Source organism: Felis catus, chromosome A1 (assembly GCF_018350175.1).
Source record: "Felis catus isolate Fca126 chromosome A1, F.catus_Fca126_mat1.0, whole genome shotgun sequence".
In the NCBI taxonomy this organism is placed as follows: Eukaryota; Metazoa; Chordata; class Mammalia; order Carnivora; family Felidae; genus Felis; species Felis catus.
Genome location: NC_058368.1, coordinates 112345102 through 112357643, shown reverse-complemented (window position 1 = coordinate 112357643; position 12542 = coordinate 112345102). Strand labels below are relative to the sequence as shown.

At 38.6% G+C, this 12542-nt stretch overlaps 1 protein-coding gene across 1 annotated transcript; it reads left to right on the top strand.

The window, feature by feature from the left end:
• Nucleotides 1-360: 360 nt before the first annotated feature.
• Nucleotides 361-11693, top strand: LECT2 (leukocyte cell derived chemotaxin 2). The gene is made up of 4 exons (XM_003980781.4): nucleotides 361-611; nucleotides 2107-2203; nucleotides 4367-4512; nucleotides 11411-11693. Exons 1-4 carry the CDS (start codon nucleotides 566-568, stop codon nucleotides 11575-11577), a joined length of 456 nt encoding a protein of 151 aa, XP_003980830.1. The 5' UTR covers nucleotides 361-565; the 3' UTR covers nucleotides 11578-11693.
• Nucleotides 11694-12542: the final 849 nt, after the last annotated feature.

The window sequence follows — 12542 nt, the reverse complement described above, 5'->3', positions numbered from 1 at the left end:
ATAGTGTCTATTTGTTGAAAAATATAGAAAAGCACAGAGATTCATATAACAAATAGCCATGTATCTACCTCTAATAATTAACAAATACTTTCACATGTTTCCTTCTCACATTTTTACTAAGTATTTTAGAGTTTAAGCACTCTGTATACCCCTCCACAATTCTATTTCCCTCCTTCCTGAGAGGTACCTATTATCTTAAAATTAATCTGTGCATATTTTTGTATTTTTCCTATGTACGCAGCCATTCATGAAGTTGCAGCCCAGAAGACAGTCAGCTACCTTATCACTTTCTGTTAATGTTTAGTCAGCATTTCCAATAAAATTAACTCCTTCTTCAGATCAAACACTTTTACATAGGCCCTACATGTGAAACAAATAGCTACCCAGGGAATATTTGACTTTGACTTGCTTCATTCTTGTTTTTCTGTGTGTCTCACAGTAAACGAAAGACGTGAATGATGCAGAATTCCAAGGCTACATAATTCAACCTTGGCTATTCTTCAAAGAGTGTGGGGGCAATTCCAATTATCAGAGAAATAAACATCACAAGGAAAGCAAAAGCCAAATGTTTTCCACAGAAGTCCTCCTTTTTGCTGTCTTCATTTCGACTGGTAAGTGCAAAAAACAATTTTAGAATCTTGGCTAATTTTAAAAAACGGATTTCAGTAATAGATTCAAAAGTCAGGAACATCACAACCACAACAGAAATGTGTGTGTTTGACTACTGAAAATGGACTAGGAAGAATACAGGGGAAAGGGGGACTTCTCCTGACTTCCACCTGAATGCTGTCCTTCTTGAACAAGGGAATCATAAAAGTGGAATAGAGGACTTTAAGAAAAGTCTATTAATCTTGGCCTAGGATTTAATTGGAACATAATTAGAAAATAAGAAGTTTGTATAAGAATTTGATTTGGAGAATTCCTTACGCAGCGACTGGCGTGGATTATGGCAAAGGGAACTCTCGCTCCCTTAACCATCACAGCAGGAGAGGAAAAATGAATACGCTAATAAATCACCTAATATCTGCCTCAATTCCCCAGGATAAATACTAGTTGCCAAAGTGATGGTATTGTATTTCGATCAAGATGTTGACTTGAAGTTTGGCTCAAAGGTATAAGACATTTGAAGCCCATCTTCTAAAAAATATATTAAAGAATATACTTAAACAGCCATATAAACTTAAATAGCCATATTCTGTTGTTCCTCTCACAGCACATATATTACGAAAATCAACAATCAAATTAGCTGGTTCTTGCTTTTGCTTCTGTTTTGTTAGTTTATTCTGAAGTGAAAGGATAAGTTGGCTAACTGCATCTCTCTGTGAACGTTAACATTGGAAATCTGGGAAATTTAATTCAATTGAGCATTTATCTCAATTTAGCATATACTAAAGAGAAGATGCACCTAAAACAAGTGTGCACAAAATACACTGAGAGAGCCAGCCCTTCCTCCATGTTTTACTACTTCACAATTTTTCATATATTTCTACTCCCTTCCCTTGTCTTCTCCCTCCACTCTAGGCTAAATTGGTCCGACATGTTCTTATTTCTAAGAATCTCCCTCTTCCATGTTTGCAGACAGAAAAGAGATCTATTTAGTTCAGAGTCTGCTTTGCTAGTTCAGAGTTTGCTTCTTCAATTCAAACATTTTCTTGGATTTGATTTTTAGGACTAACGATAAAGGAACATCTCAAAGTTACTTTAGAATTTCTTGAATTATTTCTTGGCACCATGCTGTTTGATTATTTTTGCTTAACCTAAAGACAGCGGTCCCAAGTAATAAGCAAAGAAAGTTTGAGAATCATAACTTAGGGCATTTATTAGTTGATAATCTGAAACAAACCGTAATGATGGAGATTAATGCTTACAAATAAACACATTTACAAATACGGTGTATGTCATAAGACAGAATTTTATGGTAAAGGAAAAAGCGAACTTTACACCCGAATCGGGAATTAAAGGAACACCTGCCCATAAAATATAGAAAGTTAGAGAAAAACTATAGTGAAAACAGAAGCGTTGAAGCTACCGGAAGACTGACAAGGTAAAAAGAGACTGGAAATATGTGAGGCCAGGAAATCTGCTTGTCATGTTTCTCTTTTTTAGCTCTGGCTGGACCATGGGCTAATATCTGTGCTGGCAAGTCTTCCAATGAGATCAGGACATGTGACAGCCATGGCTGTGGCCAGTATACTGCTCAAAGGTATGGGGCTTCACAAATAACCATGAATTCTTTTGGTTCCTAACCTCTTTGCTTAGTGTCCTTGCCTCAAACGCTCATGGTCATTTCCCTTTAACAGCAGGACACAGCGATGAAACCAGCTGGACTACTATCTTTAGAGCAACTTCCGAGACCTCTGTTTCAAGGATGGCCTCTGAATTGGGGATAAAGCATGTAATAAAGAGAAAGGGGAGCAAATGCATGTTTTCCTTCTCAGTGTTACCCACCTGGTTTTTCCAAGGTGAAAATCAACATTACTATCACATTTTATTCAAGAGGGACTTGAACTGAGGTATGAAGGGTTAAGGCACCTGTCCACCACAGTTGGAGGTGGGAAAAGCTGCATAAGGATTCACGCTTTTGGTTTCTCTTCCCATCACACCATGATGTCACTGACCCAGGATGTGGGAGTTCAACATCAGAGGCTGGCCCTCGACAGGCCATTTCTTCTAAACAATAAGGGACACAGTTGTGAATTTTCAATAATGCACAGCACCACCTTAGGGGTGCCACTCTCTGATGAAATAGCCATGTGTCCAACTGCATCATCGATCTCCATCCTAATTATAGTGGAGCTCTCACTTAAACAAATGCTACTTACAAAGCAACCTCAAATACCCGGAGCAGCAGGGTTGAGATGGGAAATATGGAAAAATGGCCGCTCAATTGCCAGAATTAAGACTTAATTTGTTCATACCCGAAAGTGTGTATGCACTTGACTTCTACAATAATTTACTGGTTTTTCACTTGGAATCCCACTCAGTGTTGCTTTATACACAATTTTAACAACCCTCACAAATTGGATTTTTCAGGTGCTAGCCTATTAGAAGGGAGAGGGGGCTGGAAAGAGTGAATGTAAACAACAGTGAGGATTTTCAGAGACAACTTCAAGAAATCTCACAATCTGGGATCATTTTGTGCTTGTTCTTGACCCACTTTAATAAACTCAGGAGGTATCACTCACTGTATTAAAATACCGTATACATTGGGGCGCCTGGGTGGCGCAGTCGGTTAAGCATCCGACTTCAGCCAGGTCACGATCTCGCGGTCCGGGAGTTTGAGCCCCGCGTCAGGCTCTGGGCTGATGGCTCAGAGCCTGGAGCCTGTTTCCGATTCTGTGTCTCCCTCTCTCTCTGCCCCTCCCCCGTTCATGCTCTGTCTCTCTCTGTCCCAAAAATAAAATAAAACGTTGAAAAAAAAATTAAAAAAAAAAATAAAATACAATACCGTATACAAAAAATGTTGTTTATGACAACTTCTGGTCACTGAGACAAAAATAAGATGAGGGTAACGTATGATTCTTTTATGATAGGTTTCCATAAAGAGATAACTCTTTTACAACTGGTCTTGAAGGGGTGAAGAGTCATATATCTATAAAATTTACTTACATATGGGGGCACCTGGGTGGCTCAGTCGGTTAAGTGTCTGACTTCAGCTCAGGTCATGATCTCATGGTTTGTGAGTTTGAGCCCCAAGTCGGGCTCTGTGCTGACAGCTCGGAGCCTGGAGCCTGCTTCGGATTTGCGTCTTCCTCTCTCTTTGCCCCTCCCATGCTCATGCTCTGTCTCTCTCTGTTTCTCAATAATAAATAGACATTAAAAAAATCTTTTAAACATTTACTTACATATGGACCCCTGGGTGGCTCAGTCAGGTAACTGTCTGACTCTTGATTTCGGCTCAGGTCATGATCTCACGGTTCAAGGGATCAAGTCCTGCATCAGGCTCTGTACTGACAGCATGGAGCCTGCTTGGGATTCTCTCTCCCCCTCTCTCTGCCCCTCCCCGGCGCTCTCTCTCACAAAATAAATAAACTTCAAAAGAATAAATACGTTTTAAAAATTTACTTACATAGATTGTCTCATTTCCCCAAAATGCCATATAACAATAATAGCTAATGAATTCTTAAAGGCTCTCCATACCAAATACTATCCTAAAGACTTTAATCTTTACAATATGGTTATTACTACCTGCAGGAAGGGAGGTTAAAATTGTGCTAAAGAGAGGAAACCTGGGACCTCCCAATATGGTGTAGCAGTTTCAGGGTTTGATATCCTAGTCTGGGAACAGTGGGCTAACACCATGTTTCTGGGCAATAAAGTTCCTAGGACAGTTTCCTCAGTCTGTTCATTCTTATTTACATTTTAGAAATCATAGGCCTCACCAGGGTGTGGACGTCTTGTGCTCTGATGGATCGACTGTGTATGCGCCTTTCACTGGAACGATTGTAGGCCAGGAGAAACCTTATAAGAACAAAAATGCCATTAATAATGGAGTTCGGATATCTGGAAGAGGTGAGAGGTGCTGTCTATACCTGGGGCACATGCTGGAAATGTTTGATGCTTATTTATTTAATGCACATGCCATATGCCGAAGTGTCATACGTCCTTCAAAATAGTAACATCTAGAATACAAAGGCCATAGGGTACCAAACTAAAACAGCTCGATGCATTTTCAAATACGTTCCACCTCTTCCTCTGAAATCATTTTCTTTATGCACACACTCTACCTAACCCCACAGCTGACTGACGGGCTTTCTTCTTGTGGCCCATGTGGTTTTGCCTAATAGTCTACAAACAAGATCACTTTCAACAGTATCTACTATAATAAATAAATACTTTCATTTATCAAAATCCTACAATTCAAAGATGTTGGCATTCCTGCAAAAGTTGGCTGGAAAATATTTTCAAAGGCTTCTATGTTTTAGGTTAAGCTGGGTCACCCAGTACTCCGGGTATTGGGCTTACTATTTGTGTGTGTCATTCTAGTTCCTTCATTCTCGTTTATGTAGAGGGCTTGATTCTATGCATAGATCTTCATCTACGTAATCATTCTTCTCTAAGTGGACATCTGGGTAGTATCGAGTTTCAGGCAATTATGAAAATTCCATGAACTTTCCTGCATGTGTCTTTTAATGAACACAAATGTGCATTCCTGTCAGAAATGGGCCCTGAGGACACTCCCCTCACCACCATAAGAAACACTTTGTGAGGGAGCTCACATCCTCAAGGGCTCTATGGTGGTTATTCCCTATAGGACCCAAATGACAAGAGAAACTGCTGCCACTGGATGGAGTCCACTTAGTAAGCAAGGCCAAGGTTGGCATGGTTACCTAACAGGCTGCAGAGCTGAAGAGGCCATCAGATTCATCTGAAGGACAGAGATCTGTGGCATTGTCTAGTTAATCATGGTGACCCAAGAACTGAACAAACGGGCAGCCTACTAAAGCCTGATTTGATTTGTATAAATGGAAACACTCTAGGTCTGATGAACAAAGTCGTGACTTCAATCATCACCATACTGGGTCACAAAACTGCCTCTCACCCCCAGACTTGCACCAGTTCACAAGCCCAGGGCCCCTTGAAAGAAACCAAGGCTCAGCCCCTTTGAGGAAGCGCTCCATCACACAGCCTAAAATTTTATTTATTTATTTATTTATTTTTCAATATATGAAATTTATTGTCCAATTGGTTTCCATACAATACCCAGTGTTCATCCCAAAAGATGCCATCCTCAATACCCATCCCCACCTTCCCCTCCCTCCCACCCCCCATCAACCCTCAGTTTGTTCTCAGTTTTTAAGAGTCTCTTATGCTTTGGCTCTCTCCCACTCTAACCTCTTTTTTTTTTTTTTCCTTCCCCTCCCCCATGGTCTTCTGTTAAGTTTCTCAGGATCCACATAAGAGTGAAAACATACGGTATCTGTCTTTCTCTGTATGGCTTATTTCACTTAGCATCACACTCTCCAGTTCCATCCACATTGCTACAAAGGGCCATATTTCGTTCTTTCTCATTGCCACGTAGTACTCCATTGTGTATATCAACCACAATTTCTTTATCCATTCATCAGTTGATGGACATTTAGGCTCTTTCCATAATTTGGCTATTGTTGAGAGTGCTGCTATAAACATTGGGGTACAAGTGCCCCTATGCATCAGTACTCCTGTATCCCTTGGGTAAATTCCTAGCAGTGCTATTGCTATTGACCCATAGCAGTGCTATGGGTCATAGGGTAGGTCTATTTTTAATTTTCTGAGGAACTTCCACACTGCTTTCCAGAGCGGCTGCACCAATTTACATTCCCACCAACAGTGCAAGAGGGTTCCCGTTTCTCCACATCCTCGCCAGCATCTATAGTCTCCTGATTTGTTCATTTTGGCCACTCTGACTGGCGTGAGGTGATAGCTGAGCGTGGTTTTGATTTGTATTTCCCTGATAAGGAGCGACGCTGAACATCTTTTCATGTGCCTGTTGGCCATCCGGATGTCTTCTTTAGAGAAGTGTCTATTCATGTTTTCTGCCCATTTCTTCACTGGGTTATTTGTTTTTCGGGTGTGGAGTTTGGTGAGCTCTTTATAGATTTTGGATACTAGCCCTTTGTCCGATAGGTCATTTGCCAATATCTTTTCCCATTCCGTTGGTTGCCTTTTCGTTTTGTTGGTTGTTTCCTTTGCTGTGCAGAAGCTTTTTATCTTCATAAGGTCCCAGTAATTCATTTTTGCTTTTAATTCCCTTGCCTTTGGGGATGTGTCGAGTAAGAGATTGTTACGGCTGAGGTCAGAGAGGTCTTTTCCTGCTTTCTCCTCTAAGGTTTTGATGGTTTCCTGTCTCACATTCAGGTCCTTTATCCATTTTGAGTTTATTTTTGTGAATGGTGTGAGAAAGTGGTCTAGTTTCAACCTTCTGCATGTTGCTGTCCAGTTCTCCCAGCACCATTTGTTAAAGAGACTGTCTTTTTTCCATTGGATGTTCTTTCCTGCTTTGTCAAAGATTAATTCACACAGCCTAAAATTTATACCATAAACCTTACTTCTAGCTGTCCTCAAAGGCAACTGCCACCATTAAGCAGGATGGCTGTACACTGGGGAAGAAGAAAGAATGGCGCTTCTCAGAGACTACTGGACACTTGCTCAACAACTGAGACTTAATTCTTGGACACCCAAAAGGCCAATGTGGTCAATCAGTCAGAATAGAGGCTTCTAGGGTCAGGTGATCAACGCAGATTTTCATTAGGGTCCATCTGACAGTGGTCCCAGTGTGTCCACAAATCCATTCTCTGGTAATTTCCCCAGTTTCAGAATGCATCATTGGAATCAGCACACTCGCTGATGGCAGAATGTTGTACGAGTGGGACAGCTGGATCACTTGGTACCATATGTACCTTCTGCTCTAACAGCTAATGCGTTTCCCAAAGCAGTAGTTCCAATGTACACTCCAACGAGGAGTGTGTAACAGTTCCGGTTGCTCCATACACAATACTTGGTGCTATCTTCCAACTTTCCACTTCAGCAATTCTTTTTTTTTAAGTTAATTTATTTATTTTGAGAGAGAGAGAGAGAGTGCAAGCAGGGAAGGGGCAGAGAGAGGGAGAGAAAGAATCCCAAGCAGGCTCCACATGGTCAGTGCAGAGCCCAACACGAGGCTCAAACTCATGAGTCATGAGATCATGACCTGAGTCAAGATCAAGAGTTGAACACTTAACTGACTGAGCCACCCAAGTGCCCCCTCTCCCATTTCAGCCATTGTGATGAGTATATAGTGGCATCTCATTCGCTTTATTTATTTTTATTTAGATCCAAGTTAATTAACATATAGTGTAGTATTGGTTTCAGGAGTAGAATTCAGTGACTCATCACTTACATAAAACACTCAGTGCTCATCACAAGTACCCTCTTTAATACCCATCATCTATTTAGCCCAACCCCCACCCACCTCCTTCCATCAACCCTGTTTGTTCTTTATAGTTAAGAGCTTCTTATGGTTTGCCTCCATTTTTATCTTTACTTTTCCTTCCCTTCCCCTATATTCACCTGTTTTAGTTCTTAAATTCCACATTTAAGTGAAATCATATGGTATTTGTCTTTCTCTGATGGACTTATTTAGCTTAGCATAATACACTCTAGTTCCATCCATATTATTGCAAATGGCAAGATTTCATTGTTTCTGATAACTGAATATTCCATTATATATATACCACATCTTCTTTATCCATTCATCAGTCAATAGACATTTGTACTCTTTCAATAGTTTAACTGTTCTTAATAGCATTGTTATGAACATTGGGGTGCATGTGCCTCTTTGAATCTGCATTTTTGTATCCTTTGGATAAATAAATACCTAGTAGTGCAACTGCTGGGTCATAGGGTAGTCCTACTTTTAATTTTTTGAGGAACCTCCATTCTGTTTTCCAGAGTGGCTACTCCAGTTTGCATTCCCATCAACAGTGCAAAAGGGTTCCCCTTTCTCCACAACCTCTTCAACATGTTGTTTCCTGAGTTGTTAATTTTAGCTATTCTGACAGGTATGAGGAAGTACTTCATTGTGGTTTTGTTTTTTATTTCCTTGATGATGAGTGTTGTTGACCATATTTTTCACAAGTCTGTTAGCCATCTAATTTCTTTGGAAAAGTATCTATTCATGTCCTCCACCCATTTCTTCACTGGATTGTTTTTGGGTTTTGAATTTGAGAAGTTCTTTATAGATTTTGGATATTAACCCTTTACCTGACATGTCATTATTGGCTTTAACTTACATTTTCCTGATGGCTAATGCAACGGAGCACCTTTTTGTATTTGTTGATAGCATGGATATTATCTTTTGTGAGGTGCCTATTCAAGTATTTCTCCCTGTGTTTTCTGCATTTTTCTTATTGGCACGTAGGAGCTTTTTGTATATTGTAGATGAGTCGTCTGTCAGATCTATGTATTGTAAATATCTTCTCCCACTTCATGGGTTACCTTTACACTTTATTTTTGCTATCTTTTAATAAACAAAAATTCTTATTTTTCTTTTAGTCCAATTTGGTAGTATTTTCCTTTATTGATAACATGTTTTTACCTGTTTAAGACACATTTGCTCATCATAAAGTCATAAAAGTATTTTTTTCTTCTGTAAGTTTTGCTTCATCTTTCATATTTAGATTTATAATCCACTTGGAATTGGGTTCTGTGTAAGGAATGAGATAGGGATCAAGATCTTTTTTTCTCACATTAGTTTCTGACTCAGTACCATTAAGCTGAAAAGACTATTTTTTCCCCCTACTCTAATGCAGTATAGTCTTTTGTGGTAAGTCATGGTCTGAATAAACATGGGTTTGTTTCTGATTTTCCTATTGTATTTCATTGGTCAATGTGTCGATCTTACACAAATATCCAACTGTCTTAATTACTGTAGCTTTAAAATACATCTTGGGAGCGCCTGGGTGGCTCAGTTGGTTAAGCGTCCAACTCTTGATTTTGGCTCAGGTCATGGTCTCATGGTTCATGAGATTGAACCCCACATGGGGCTCTGCACTGACAGTGCGGAGCCTTCTTGGGATTTTCTTTCTCTCTCTCTCTGCCCCCACCCCACTTGCACTCCCTCTCTCTAAAAATAAATATTAAAAACCAAAAACACATCTTGATATAACATAAATCTTTCAAATTTATTCTTTCAGATTGCCTTGACAATTCTTCCTCATGTGCATTTCCAAATATATTACAAAATCAGTTTATCAGGGGCATCTAGTTGGCTCAGTCAGTTAAGCTTCTGACTCTTCATCTCAGCTCAATGATCTAGAGTGCCTCATGATCACATGGTTGATGAGTTTGAGCTCTTCATCAGGCTGACAGCGTGGAGCCTGCTTGGGATTCTCTCTCGCCCACTCTCTATGACCGTCCTCCACTTACACACACACACACACACACACACACACACACTCTCTCTCTCTCTCTCTCTTTCTCTCAAAATAAATAAACTTTAAAAAGTACATTAAAAAAAGATTTAGTTTATCAATTTCCACCAAAAATTCTGCTGGGACTTTGGGTTTGCATTGACTACACAGATGAAATTGAGAACTGATATCTTAAAAGTAATGAGTCTTCTAATTAATTAACATGTTATATTCTCCATTTATTTAGTTCTTCCTGTACTGTTATATTAGTTGTCACATTGGCTTGCAGGGTTGAAATTGTGCACATATTGTTTAACATGCATATAAGACACATTATATTGATTTTGTTTAGATCTTCTAAATCAGCAATGTCCAACAGAAATACAAGTCACATAGATAATTTAAAATTCTCTAGTTACATTATGAAAGTTAAAAAATAGGTAAAATTAATTTTAATAAATTTTATTTAATTCAGTGTCTATAATATTATTTTAAAATGCAACATAAAAATTACTAGTATTTTACTTTTGTTGTACTGTCTTCAAAATCCAGCATGCATCTTATACTCAAAGTGCATTTAATTCAGATGAGCTACATTTCAAGTGCAGACTGGCCACTTGTGGCTAGTGGCTACCATGTCAGACAGCACAATTCTGTCTACTTGACTGTTTTCACTGATATGTGTATTAAAATCTTCTAGTGTGTTTCTATTTCTCCCTGTTTCTCCAGTAGTCTCTGCCTTATATAGATGGTTTGTGTTTAGTGTGCAGGTGGTTGTAAATGCTGTATCTTCATTGGATTTAGCATTACAAATTGTCCTCCTTTGTTTCATTTCAATGCTTTTTGTCCCGAATCCGAATCTCTGATAACAGATTCATAACCCTTGCTTTCCTTATTGTTTCCATTTGCTTGACAAATCTTGATCCAGCCCTTTATTTTTTGCCTTTTTCAACTGTTGTGTTTTACTGTATATAGGATATAATTGGGTTTTGCTTTTTAAGCTAGTAGGAACATTTTTTTAACAGATGAGTTAACATTTATAGATATAACTCATATATGTGGTCTCAACATTGTCATATTACATTATGATGATAGTATTACAATAACTCCACTTATCTATTTGGTGGGTCTTTGTCTTTAAAATTATTTTCTTTGGGTATTTAGTAAGAGTTTCAATCTTGTGCCAATTATGTCCATTTTTATTTGTCTTTAAAGTCTCATCATTTTATAAGAATATGTCTTAGAGTTGAAATTGTTCTGGGTGAGAACAAGAAAATATGTTAATAGTCTCAATTTTCTCAGCTAGCGTTTTTCTGTTATTCCTCAATGTCTTTATTAAATTTTCATATGAATCTGTTTTCCCTTCGGCATCTTGTAATTTTAGTCATTTCTGGTATGATTTTGTCATCTTCCTCAATTTCCTCATTGAGTTCAATCAACTCATTTTTTTTGTCTTTTCTTCCATTTCTGTTATTTTTTGAATTTCTGACTCAAGGCTACTAAAACCCAGATAAAAACTAATTTAATTTCTTTTCTTTTAGGTTTTTGTATAAAAATGTTCCATATTAAGCCAATTAAATATAAAGGTTCCATCAAGAAGGGAGAAAAACTGGGAACTGTATTGCCCTTGCAGAAAGTTCATCCTGGCATACAATCCCATATACATATTGAAAACTGTGACTTGAGTGATCCTACTGCATATCTCTAAGTAGAAGACAGATGACCAGATCTTCTAAATAGAAAACCATCTTCTTAAAAATGTGGATGCATATCCTACTTTTCAAGAAATTTGTGTCCAAATAAAAACATGATGAGTGCAAAATAGAAAATAGTATTTTATTTCAACTCATTGCCACTCTGATTTTTGATTGTCAACTAATTTCTGAGGGTTCTCTGATTTTTCTGTTACATATGGGATCTGAGGGGTTTTGCTTGTTTGTTTAAATTTCCTTAGTCTTCAGTACATAGGATTAACAAACATGACTTCCAGCTATCCAGGCTGCATTTTTGGTACTTCTAAAACTAGCTACCTTTCTGCTTGAAAATAAGAAAAAGCCTGAAGTTATTTTCTTGGTACAAGAAGAGAATGTTGCACAATGCTAGACACACATGCACAAATATTGAGTGAACAAATGAGAGTTAAACTTTAGTTAAGGTATTGAAAAGTTTCAGCAAAGCAATATCCTCAGGTATGTCAAACTGGTCACAGGGTGAGGGGCTTGCATGGATTAAGACAGAGTTTGCTGGTCTGCACAACCACACTTCCCCACACTATATCAACAAGATTTTCTAAATCATAAATGATGGCATTCCAAGAAAATACATCAGTAGTCTCAATTTCAGTAAGAACACATTATAGGAAGCACTGGAATGAGAAAGAGGTCTATCTTAACCTGAAGTATCTCCTGGAACCAAGTCAGTCAGGCTCATTTACCATATGCATATCGTAGCCACTTATTTCTACACATTATTTTTTTTTAAGTGGGCTTCAGCCCAGCACAGTGTCTAACGTGGGGCTTGAACTCACAACCCTGAGATCACAACCTGAGCTGAGATCAAGAGTCAGATGCTTAACCCACTGAGCCACCCTGGTGCCCCTCTACACATCACTTTAAATCTAGATCATTCTTCCTTAGTTATGTTGACAACAGGTAGGAAGGGGAAAAAAGACCA

Bases quoted from the DNA above. Each gene is read 5' to 3' on its own strand.
- LECT2 (XM_003980781.4), top strand. From the start codon at position 566: ATGTTTTCCACAGAAGTCCTCCTTTTTGCTGTCTTCATTTCGACTG. The intron at 2,204-4,366 runs GTATGGGGCTTC...TTTACATTTTAG, and splicing joins GGCCAGTATACTGCTCAAAG to AAATCATAGGCCTCACCAGG. The intron at 4,513-11,410 runs GTGAGAGGTGCT...CTTTTCTTTTAG, and splicing joins AGTTCGGATATCTGGAAGAG to GTTTTTGTATAAAAATGTTC.